Raw genomic sequence first — 12,034 nt, 5'->3', positions numbered from 1 at the left:
GTCCTCCCAGTGATCCTTTCAGGGGAGACCCTGCTTCTCTGCCCCCCTGAATTTTTGTTTAGGCCAGATCTTCAAGGAGCACCTCAGACCTGCCCACTTTGGCTAGTGTTCCCTAGGTAGTCATTCCCTCCTTTGCCCACACCTGGAACAATCACCACTTCCATGCGGGCCTGGGCACTGCCAGTGAGGGTGTTAGAACTGCACACGTAGATGCCAGCATCAGCAGCTGTTGCGTCTGGGATGAACAACATGGTGTGTTCCACACGTGCCTACAAGGTCCAAGCAATGAGTGAGATAACATAGGGTAGGAGAGAGGGCACTTCTCTATAACATGTGCAGCCAGAAAAGAGATGAGGGAGGAAGGGGAGATTGGAATAGTTTAGAGAATAGAGAAAAGAGGGAGATGAGGGAGGAAGAAGAGACAGAGGATGGAAAAAGAGTAGGGAGACAAGGAAGAGAAGAGGGGGAAAAGGATAAAGGAGAGGAGAGGGAGAAGGGGAGGAAGATTCAAAGGGAAAAGACAGAGAAAATCAGTGAAAAGGAAGGAGGGAGAAGAAAGGAGGGGAAAAATAGAGGGAAATGGGAAAAGGGAGGAGGAAAATCATAAGGGTCACTGGGGATAGTAGGTAGGTACACTGCAAGAGCAGGTCTGTTTTTAGATCAGGTTGGAATAGGTTGGTCTAGGCAAAGCAGGCTTTAAGAAATGGTCCTGAAGTCCTCACCTTGGGTGGCAAGTTTCCCCCCTCCTTGGTCCAGACGATCCTGTGGGGTGGGTTCCCAGTCACCTGACAATTCAACCTCACAATGTGGCCCTCCTGTACCTGGGTCTGCTCAGGGCGTGACTGGACATCAGTTGTTCGACGCCCTGCCCAAAAGAGGCAGAGTGACTTTGAATTGGAATACCCTTATTTCTGGATTCGAACTACTCCCTTTCCTCATACTGTTTTTTTTTTTTTCATTTTTGCAAGGCAATGAGGTTAAGTGACTTGCTCAAGGTCACAGTTATGTAAGTATTAAATATCTGAAGTCACATTTGAACTCAGGTCCTCCTGACCCCAGGGCTGGTACTCTATCACTGTGCACCTGGCTTTCCCCCCCTTCCCATACTTTCATGCTGCTCATCCTCTGGGGTCTTTGGCTTCTCCTTCCTGTCCCCACGATTGCCCCAGGTGTACCCAACCCTTCCTCTGGCTTGCAATATTAAGGTAGGCCTCTGCTCACATCCCTGACCTACTCTTCTCCCTCTTTGCGTTCCTCCCTGACTTACCATGCACATGGAGCACAGCTCTGGCTACATGCTGGCCGGCAGGATTGGAAGCACGGCATAGGTACTGGGCTTGGTCAGAGTGCTCAATGGCTGGGAGGCGTAGGATACCACCATGAATCCAAGCCTTCTGGGGCATCTGACCCCCAGGACCCCCTGGAACCAAAGAAGGAAGTACTAGGTCAGTAACAGAGTCTGGCCCAAGTCCTCACACTTACGACTCTCATTCTACCCATGAAGGGGTGGGGGGAGATATATCACATAGTTCTTCACTCAATATTGCATATCGTATCAGGCTGGGTTGCTGTGTTGGTTAGTTCTTCAATATGAACTTATTTCCCTCTTTTTATTATTAATTGTAATAAGAGATTATTCTCTGAGTAGGAATCAGGGAGGGAAACATTTAAGAAATAATCACATAAAACCAAAAATCAATAAAAATGTTTTAAACACACTGATCAAAAAAAACCTTTCAAGTTAAGGTCCCCATCCCCTTTTCCTCAGCTTAAGGGTATTCAATCTAAGCCATATCTTGGCCTAAGGGCATAAAATCAAAGATTTGGACTTGGAAGGAACCCCCGAGGTATCTGGTCCAACCCCTTCATGTCACAGATGAGAGAACTAAGGTTAACTTTCTCAACCAAACTTAACATAAATAGTAACTGTCAGAGAAGGGATTTGAAGTCAGGGAATCTGACTCTTAATCTAATGCATCTTCCCTTGTACCAAGCTGTAACCATGAGAGGGCTAACAAAGGAGGGCAGTAGCCAGCACAGGAGTCTTCAAAAGATTTCAAATGTGTTCCCACCTGACCACTCCAGTCTGGGGGCTGGGCTTCCAGTGGCACTACAGCGAAACTCTGCCAGCTGACCAGGTTGCACCGTGAGCTGCGGTGGGTGAATAGAAACCACTGGGGGTGATTCGCTTCCAGAGGCTGTTAATAGAGGAAGGACAGACAGGTACAGTCAGGATAGTGGTCCAAGGTCAAGAGTGAAGAGAGAAATGCAATCATAATAGAGAATCTTTTTTTTTATAGGTTTTCTTTTTTTCTTTTTTCTTTTTGCAAGGCAAATGGGGTTAAGTGGCTTGCCCAAGGCCACACAGCTAGGTAATTATTAAGTGTCTGAGACCGGATTTGAACCAAGGTACTCCTGACTCCAGGGCCGGTGCTCTATCCACTGCACCACCTAGCTACCCTGATAATAGAGAATCTAATATAAAAGAAAGGCCAGAGAAGAGAGGAAATGGGAACATCTGGTGTGGTGGCTAGGGATGGGCTGGGAGAAAGACAATATGGAAGTGAGAAGCCAGGATCTAATGGAGAGGAGGGCTGGGAAGAACAAGAATCCACATAGCATTATAGAGGCATGGACATAGACTCCAGAGATGGGAGTGGTAGGGTTCCTCTGAAGGTGCAAGGAGGCTGGGAATAATAATGATAATGATAATGATAATAATAATGATAATAACAACAATAATGATGATGATGATGATAAAATAATAATAAAAATAGCACCAACACCACCAACAACTAAGATCCATATAGCATTTTATATACACTACATATTTTAGGAACTTAGAAAGGACTGGATCTAAACGTTTCTTTTTTCTCTCTCTTTGTCTCTATCTGTGTGTGTGTGTGTGTGTATCTCATTGTCTCTGTCTCTTTCTGTCTCTGAATCTCTTTTTCTGCCTCTTTTGACAATTGCCTTTCAGCTAATAAGTGTCTGAGGCCAAATTTGAATTCAGTCCTTCTGTGCTCTACTCACTATACCATCTAGCTACCTCTTAAAAAATTATCTCAAAGACCATTCAGTCCAACCCCCTCCTTTTACTCATTTTACTGGTGGTCAGAAATGGAAAGTAACTTGTCTAGGATAACACAGTTAATCAGTGGCAGAGGTTTGAATCCAGGTCTTTGTCAGCACATTTACTGTAGGCTGGAGGCATGTAGGGGGATGGTCAAGTAGCAGGAAGGATCCAGAACTAGTAGGGAAGGAATTGTACCCTGGACATGTAGTGTGGCAGTGCCCTGGTCCATGGCAAGCATGTTGGAGCCGGTGCACACATAGGTGCCAGCGTCACTGGGTTGGACACCCCGGATGGTCAGGATGCCATTGAAGTCCATGGCTCGTGAAGGCAGCTTCCCATTATGTAGGCGAGTCCACACCAATGTGTAGGCTGGAGACTAGGAGAGGTGGAAAAGAACAAATGGGATCCATGAGATTGCTGAGATCCTGCCTGAGTCTGCCTAGCCCCAGCCCTGAAGAACAGATTCCACCACATCCTCACCTTGCTCTTGGCCGTGCAGATGAAGGTGACATCAGTCCCAATGCGAACACTCTGGCTTGTCTGCTCCTCCACAGTCACCGTGATAGCCTTGGTGGGTGCCTCTGTACAGACCAGCAGAGAGCCACAGTGACTGGCAAGCCCAGGCTCAGTCTCATCGCAGCCCCAATTCTCAATCTTAGATTCAGGTTTAGACTCAGACCCTAATGATGCCCCATACAACAGCCCCAGCACTACTCCAGGTCCAGGCCCAGGACCAAAACTTGGCCCTATCCAAGTTCTAATGCTTGCCTCAATCCTGATCCAACCATCTCTGATGCTAATCCCAGCCCTTGATCCAATCAAAACCCTGCCCCTAACTCTAACTTTTGAAGAGAAAGAAGCTGGGAAGGGCAGCCTGGATGAAGGGTGAAAGGAAAAAGTGTAGAGAGCTACAGAACAGTCAGCCGTCAGCTATGGAGACTTGCAGGGCCAGAGAAAGGAAGGGGAGAGAGAAAACAGGAAGGTGCCAAGGGAGGCTCACCCGTGACTAGAAGCTCAGCCCTGCTGGTGTTGGCATGATAAAGGTTGCGGCAAGTACAGATGTAAACGCCTGCGTCGGATGGCTGGACGCTGGGGAAGTGGAGCTCAGAGCCTGCAGGTGTGTTGGGGGGGATACTCAGAACAGCTTTGATTACAACCCATTCCAAAAATTCTTACCCTTCCCCTTTTCTTCCCTCCTCAGTTCCTTCCACACTAGAGAAGGCAGTAGGGATGGGTTCCAGGGAACTGGAGAACCGAAGATCCCATTCCCACTCACTGCCTACTATGGAATCCTGGGACATCCAGTACCTTGTTGCCGCTGTTGGGTGGTGCTGGGAATGGACCGTCCATCTTCTCGGGTCCAGTAGAAGTAATGTGGTGGGCTCCCACTGACCTGGCATCGAAGGGAATGGGACCCACCCTGGGGTACTGTACTCCTGGCTGGGTGGACCTGAACTACCAGTAGGGCCTGGTCTGCTAAAGAGAAGAAAGTTCAGGGGGTCAACCAAGCCTAGTGACACCCCCCCCCCAATTACCCTACTTTGACTTCTACCCTAAACACGAGGCCTGAAGGATGAAGTCCTTAGAACAGAATATCAGAGTTGGGAGAGTTATTAGAACACAGAATATCAGAGTTGGGAGGATTCTTAGAACACAGAATGTTAGACCTTGGAGGGCCCTTAGAAGACAGATTCTTAAAGATAGGAGGACCCTTAGAGTAAAGGATGTCAGAAACTGGAGGGACCTCAGAACACAAAAAGTCAGAGCAGAGAGCCCTTAGACCACAGAATGTCAGAGCTGGAGGGGGACCTTAGAACACTGAATTTTGGAACTGGGATGGGTCTTAGAATACAGGATATCAGAGCTGGGAAGGAATTTAGAACATGGAAAAAATAAGAGTTGGGATTTTTCCCCAAAGGTGAAATCTCTCCCTCAAGTCATTCTTCCCTGATTGCAGGACTAACGACACCACACACAAATCCCAGAAGTCTTTCATTCCCTAGCTCCTTGCAGGTCTCCATGCATCCCCACCTTCAATCCTCCACTTACCTTGAGGCTGGCAACGGCCTCCACGAACACTGGGGTTGCCCACATAGCCTGGGGCACACCTGAAGAAGATATGCCACAGTCATCAGGCTATCCCTATCGGGGCAGGTTGGAGCCCCTAGGATGTCTGGGGCAGGGGGAAATCAAAGACCAGTCTCCTGCTCAGGGCTGGGCTGAAGCCACAAGGGCCTTTCTTTTGGGAAAAGAAGGATCCAGGGCAGAGAGTTGAAATAGTCTAGGACTATGAAACCTCACTGAACTCTGTTGGGTTGGGGGCTTGTTTCCATTTCCAAGAGGATCTTCCCAGAAACCACCCTCCATCTTCATAATGCCTTCCCTAATGCCTCTTCATTCAGGTTATGCTTTTCCCTGGATCCTGACCCCCCCCCCCTCCAGGACTTCCCTGCCCCAAGCTCTACAAAGACTTACTGTTCACAGTATTGGCCAGTATAGCCAGGCTCACAGGCTGTACAGCGGTACCCACCAGATCCAAGGCTCTCACATGTCCGGGAGAACCTGCAGCCCAAGAGACCAGCAATCAGACTTGTATAGATCCCAGATCCCTTTGGGGACTACTCTCATTTTCCTTTTCCCGAATGACCCTCTTCCCCGAACCAGACCCCAGGCCCCACTCCCTTCTCTTAGGTTCCAATCATCCAGACCTTGCCCACTCCCTGGGGTGTCCACTCATGAGAGGGGACTCCTCTTCAGCTTTGGACATGAAAGCTGATTTGGTGATTCCCCATATCCCTTGATCCTGGGCAAGGCCAACCTACATGTTCTCAGGGTTGGTCAGGGGGCAGGCACAGGGCTGGCAGTCCTCTGGAGTCCCCGCGGTGGCATCACCATAGTAACCAGGTGCGCAGAATTCACAGAATTCACCAGTTGTGTGATGCAGGCATTGCTGAGGATTCAGGGGTGTCATACTTGGGCACAGTTGCCCCCTATATCCTGCATTCCCTCTGAGCCCCGCTGACTAGGCATGAGTGATCCTCTCATAGACACCCAAGCTACCCAAGGCATTATTATAGCGATCTCCAGTCCCTCAATAACTTCACGCTCCATGCGTCAGTCCCCATTCACTGATCTACACCCAACCCTCGCTGATAGTTCCCACCTCACTGATTTGAACAATGAATGCTCTCACCTGTGAAGCTTGCCCTGACCCAAACATCTAAAAAACTGTAACACTGATCCTCTTTGCTTGCCCTTCATAGGAACTCTAACCCTTTGTCAATCCTCCCCCAGACGGAACTCCTCTCTACAGATGGCTCACAAATACTCACTGATCCTCTCTTCTCACAGAGCTCCTACACGCATATTTCTCTACACAAATCTTGCTATGTCTCTCACTAATCATTGACATGCTCAATTGGTACCCCAGATGGCATCCACCACTCTTCTTGATCTTCCACACTGACCCCCTCCCCTCATCAGACACACACACATATACACCCTCTTTGACATTTTCCTCCCCCAAACCCTTGTTTCTAGCTCCTGTCCCTCACCGAGCAGGCCCCTGTCTCTGGATGGCAGGTTTCCGAGTGTCCGTTGCATTCACAAAGCTCACAGTGGCCCAGGTAGAGGCCGCTCCCTGTTCGTGTGTAGCCGGAGGCACAGTCCTGGGAAAGGAGAAAGGAAGGTCAGAGTTGGAGCCCTCCCAAGGAGGCTCTCGGGGCATGGATAGGGGGGAAAGAAGCTAAAGTCTCCAGTCTAGAGGCATTGCCATCTTTACTTGGGGCTCATGTAGGGGGTCAACATGGTCAAATTTATTTCTCTCCCCACCTCAAGTTGTCAAGTGGCCAGGTTGACTTCCTATATCACAGAATATCAGAGCTGGAAAGGGCCTTGGGACATAGAACGTCACAACTGAGGTTCTTAGAACACAGAATGTTAGACACAGGAGGACCCTTAGAACACAGAAAGTCAGAGCAGAAAGAGCCCTTGGAACACAAAATATTAGAGCAAGGAGGGCCGTTAGAACAGAGAATGTCAGAGCTGGGAGGAGTCTTAGAACACAGAATGTCAAAGCTGGCAAGGACTTTAGTACAAACAATGTCAGATCTGAGATGGGGTTTTAGAACTCTGAATGTTAAAACAAAGATCTTGGGGAACATTAAAATAGAATGCCAAAGCTGGAAGCCCTTCTCTCACAAGCTGACTTGACCCTGATCTCCTCCTGACCCTTCACTGATTCACCCCCTTCACACTGAACTCCCAACACTGAGGATACACAAAGAAAAGTGCCTCTGGTGATTAGAAATCTAGTTCAGGCTCATTTTTTTATAGTGAAAAGATTCTGACTAAGGTTAAATTGCCCATTAACCAAAATAAGATCAAAACTAGGTCTCTTGACTCCCAATCTTTTGGGCATTCTTGAAAGAAAGCCATAGTCCCAGTGCCTTCCCTCTCACCTGACAGGAGAGGCCTCGGTAGCCAGGTGGGCAGCGGCATTCCTCCACTTCCAGGGCCCGGGGTCCAGTGGCAGGGCCAGGCAGGGCTCTTTCCATGCTGACAGCACCAATGCTAGTTGCCAGAGGGACTGAGGAGAACGTGGCACGGACCAAAATCTCATCCAAGTCGGCCAAGACCATCAGCAAATGCTCTCGAGTAGCTGGCTGTCCATCTAATCTCCTCCAGAATTGCTGGTGTAGGGGAAGAAAAATAGTGAGTGGAAATTGATAAGGATCAGGTTTTAACATTTGGATCAGTCAGGCCTCTTGCTTTGGTCAGAACCAAGATCCAAGTTGGATGTCATAATTGAAGTTGGAGTTGGGGACATTGTCAAGGCCTTGGTCAGAGTTGGGATGATGATTTGTTCAAAATTAGGATGATACTCATGGTCAGAACTGGAATCGTGGCCTTGGTCAGAGCTGGGATCATGGTGTAGTCAAAGTTAGAATCATTGCCATGGCCAGAATTGGGATCATGGCCGTAGTTAGATTAGGGATGTAAATCATGATCATGATCAGAATCAAAATCATGGTTGACATCAGAGTTGACATCAGGGTTGGACTTATAGTAAAGATTGCTGTTGGGGTCAGAATCAAGGTCAGAGCTGGGGTCTTGGTCTTAGACAAGGTTAGTCTGGTCCATTTGTACCTCTCTGAATATTATTTCAAAGCTCTTCCTTTCACGGCCTTGCAGCTCTGGTTGGGTGGCTACTAGAGTAATATCATTCCCCTGTGGAAAGATGGTGACAAAAGATAAAACACCAACTGAACAGTTACCAAATTTTGCACCCTCTTTTTTTTTTTTTTTGCTCCTACAAGATTACTGGACAAGTATGACTCCTCATTTTAAGAATGAGAAAACAGAGACACAGAAAATTGTGATTTGATTAAGGGTATGCATGGAGTAAAACAGTAGTGCTGGGGAGTGTGACACTGAGATAGATGAGCCTCTCCGTGCACACACTGATACCAGTTGCTTTTCAATAACTCCAATCTCTGTTCACCAGCTCCCCATGCTTTCCTGAAGAGAGATAAGAAGGGATCTCTGCCCATAACATGCCAAGATGGCAGCACGAACCAAAAAACCACTGTACAGTACATGTTGGAATAAGTGTTGCTAGAGTAGGCAGGTGTTGGGAGAAGAGACTCCAGTCGAGCCTAGCTTCTTCCTCATAGATACCAACTCCCCTTCCCCACAATTCCTACCAGGTTTGCCCCCCCCCTTTCTACCATGACCTCATTTCAGGAAGAACTTACCGTGATCTGCACATCAGGATCAGAGAGGGGGCTGCCCTGTGCTCCGGCTGTGTAGGAGAGAATGTATTGGAGCTTCCCACCATAGGCATCCACCTGCAAGGAACCAAGCCTAGAATATCACCAGACCTATTTTGCTCCTCTGACCCCTTTGCCCACTCTTTACCCCCACACCAACTTCGGCTCCTCAATTAGGGAGAACTGGCTAAGGGCACACAGAGTCTGGCTTGGGAGAACAGCTACTTGTTGTTCTAAGCTTCTTCTCTTCCCCCAATGAAACCGAATCCTGACGCAGGATCAGTGCCAGAGGACACAGGGTGAAATCTCCTCATAGCCGGAAATTCAGTTGTTGGGAGCAGTTCAAGTTCACCTTGGGGTCATGGTGAAGGTTAACTCTCCCCCCCACCTATAACCCCAATTACTACTAATCTTACTGCTCTTAAGACCCTCTTTAAAGCCTCCCATGATCCTCTCAGTCAGAAAAGATGAACCTTCCCATAGCCACCCCAGGCAAACAAAAACATAGGCTCCCAATAATTCACATTTACATCAACTAATCTTACTTAATTACTTTATTTACCACCAACTGTGTCTGGGAGATATAGACTATTTATTATTATTATTATTATTAAATTATAATTTTTTCAATCTAGCAGGTTAGTATACACTATTTGTGAGTCTATAGTCTTTCTTCTGCTCAGCTGTAAGCTCCATTAAATCAGAATCTTGTTTTAATTACTTCTGCATCTCTCTCGGCACCTAGTACTACGTTCTCCATGTTTTCAAAATAACTGAACTTGTGATTTCACTACTTGCAGGGACCTCCTAGTATGAAACATCTTCTCCACCAATGCACATCTACACCTCTGATTTTCAGTCTCATCAAGTTGCCTGAAGCACTGAGAAGATCAGAAACCTAACTTTGATTTAATGTCAAATTTAGATGTCTGAGACTGGTGGCTATAGTAAACAGATGCTGAAGGAGCCACTGCTTGAGGTCTTGCCAGCAAAGGATGATTGATTAGGAAGTAAAGAGTAAACCAGGAAGGAGGCATGAAACTCCAGGTTCTATTCCAGGCTGCCTGGTTGGATTTTCCTTCCAGGATGTTGGGCCCTTCTACCATGTTCAGGCTAGCCGCTTGTCAAGGACCTTTTGAACCCGAGGTCCATCCATCTCCCTCTCCTCCCCTAGCCCCAATTACCTTGTCCCCTAGGAAGATTCTAGGCAGTTGCCAATAATAGACTCTTTCAGGAAGCTGAGGAAAGGCCTTGTAAGCAAGAGAAAACTAGGACAGAAGATGGAAAGACCGTGAGAGTCAAGGAAAGCAGGAAGGAAGGAAGGGAAAAGGATGGGGCAGGGCTGGATTGGGGGAGACTAAGAATCCCCCAAATCAGGCAGAATTGAGTTATCACTGTGAGCTCTTATCTTCTGGGATAAAGTCTAGATATGGTTAGTGGAAATAGTCTCTGAGACCCCATGAAATGGTGAGAAGTATCAGGGTATCCCTGGGTTCCTGGGCAAGGGTCTGTTCACTAGGTAATCCTGTCTTTGCCCAGGAGGGAGGAGGAATGGGGGACAGAGAGCTAGAAGGTTTCTCAGACTATGCTCATAGAGATGAGCCTGGGGGCTTGGAACTATTTGGGCACTGGTGGATGGAGTAGGGCAGGACAGGCTGGGAAGGAGGGAAGGAGCATGATTGGGCTGAGTCCCTGAGGACACAGCTTGGCTCTAATACCCAGCTACCTACCTGAGAGCCAGCTGGCCTGGCAGTGATGCCAGAACCAGGGGCTGCAGGGGAAGAGAGGGAAGCCGCTTGAGAGGTAGAGGAAGAGGAAAAGGAAGAAGAGGGAGGAGCTGCCCTTAGGGAAGCTGCAGACTGAGGGTGAGTGTGCTCTGCATGGTCTAGGCCATGGGGTGATGGGGGAGCAGCAAAGCTGGAGAGGAGCTGCCAGATCTCTGCATCCATCCGTCTTTGAGCCTCATCCACCTGGAATGCAGGTGGGAAGGGAAGGAGAAAAGGGATATAGAAAGGGAGGGAGAAGTGAGGAGAGGATGATCAATCGAAGGGAGATAGTTATGGAAGGGAGGGAAAGAAAGGAGGGAAGGATGGAGGGAGGAAGGAAGGAAGGAAAGAAAAAAGGAAAAGGGAAAGAAAACAATGGAAACAGAGAAGACTGTAAGAGTCAGCAAGACTTAGAAGAAGTTCCTTTTCTACTGTTAACCTCAAATCTGGATCTGTCTTCTTAAATGGCCCCCTTCATTGCTAAGCTTCAAGATTATCCAAAGGGTTTGATAATTCCACAGGGGACAGTGAGGCTCCAAGACCTCAGCTGTTTTTATTACTCTCCCCCTGGGGTTGTGACTGCTTTGATCTTAGTGGGTAGGTGTTGCTAACTGGGGGGGGATTAGTTAACTTCCCAGGAAGACATGGGTACTGCCTAATGGGCAGAAAAGGGTAACCAGATGGGGAAAGAAGGGGGAAAGAGGAATGCACTCAGGGGTATGGATAAGGGATGGGACTAGAACTCCCCTAGCCCTCAACAACCTTCCTGCTCTGGGATGTGTTCCAAGGGGGTGGCATGAGTGGTCAGCCAATGATAGCATGAGCCAGTGATGGAATGGAAAAAATGGGCATGGACTAGACCTGTGCACTCTATTCCAGAAGCTTTAGATCTGGTCTTTGGCCTTTACCTTAGGGTACTGGGCTTTGCCAGGCACAATGGTTACCTGGGGTGCCCGGGCTGCCCGGCCTCTGCCCACAGGGAGCCCTAGGACCTTTCCAGTTGCCACAGCCTCCCGCAGTTGCTCCTCTGAGAAGGATGTGCGGTTCTGATAGGATGGATTGTGGGTCAGATCTCCCCAAACAGTGCCCTGGCACCAAAACCCTTGGGCAATGCCAATCCTCCCCTAGGTGCCTGCCAGTGGGAAGTCCCCAATCTGTATCATGCCATGAATCACAATTTCTTAATTCTAAGTTTAGCACATGGAAAGTTAGCTCTATGTGATTGAAGGGTCAGTGCCAGTGACCTGGTAACGGGGGATGACACCAAGGTTACCTCCTCCTGCCAATCCAGGGTTGGTACTGGAGCCCAAACCACAGAGTTGTTATAGGAAGGTTGTGGGAAGACTCTTCTTGTGGCTTGGACTGTGGGGTCTCTGTCTGACTACAGGAAATGCAATAACAGACAAGTGGGGTCTTGTCTC

General features: G+C 48.3%; 1 protein-coding gene across 1 annotated transcript in view; it reads right to left on the bottom strand.

Moving 5' to 3' along the window:
* HSPG2 (heparan sulfate proteoglycan 2) overlaps positions 1-12,034 on the bottom strand; it is a 192,367-nt gene that overhangs the window by 81,983 nt on the left and 98,350 nt on the right. Inside the window, exons 35-49 of the mRNA XM_074218188.1 lie at positions 8,833-8,925; positions 8,225-8,305; positions 7,537-7,767; positions 6,631-6,744; positions 5,899-6,026; positions 5,552-5,638; positions 5,126-5,184; positions 4,385-4,552; positions 4,077-4,187; positions 3,557-3,657; positions 3,272-3,452; positions 2,073-2,198; positions 1,268-1,420; positions 723-865; positions 143-269 (exon numbers count right to left, since the gene is read on the bottom strand). Of these exons, the coding sequence (XP_074074289.1) occupies positions 143-269; positions 723-865; positions 1,268-1,420; positions 2,073-2,198; positions 3,272-3,452; positions 3,557-3,657; positions 4,077-4,187; positions 4,385-4,552; positions 5,126-5,184; positions 5,552-5,638; positions 5,899-6,026; positions 6,631-6,744; positions 7,537-7,767; positions 8,225-8,305; positions 8,833-8,925 (1,903 nt within the window). The remainder of the gene's footprint in view (positions 1-142; positions 270-722; positions 866-1,267; positions 1,421-2,072; positions 2,199-3,271; positions 3,453-3,556; positions 3,658-4,076; positions 4,188-4,384; positions 4,553-5,125; positions 5,185-5,551; positions 5,639-5,898; positions 6,027-6,630; positions 6,745-7,536; positions 7,768-8,224; positions 8,306-8,832; positions 8,926-12,034) is intronic.

The sequence above is a fragment of the Macrotis lagotis genome, chromosome 1, assembly GCF_037893015.1.
Source record: "Macrotis lagotis isolate mMagLag1 chromosome 1, bilby.v1.9.chrom.fasta, whole genome shotgun sequence".
NCBI classification, from domain to species: Eukaryota; Metazoa; Chordata; class Mammalia; order Peramelemorphia; family Peramelidae; genus Macrotis; species Macrotis lagotis.
The sequence above is the reverse complement of the archived record's forward strand: the minus strand, read 5'-3'. Positions and strand labels throughout refer to the sequence as shown.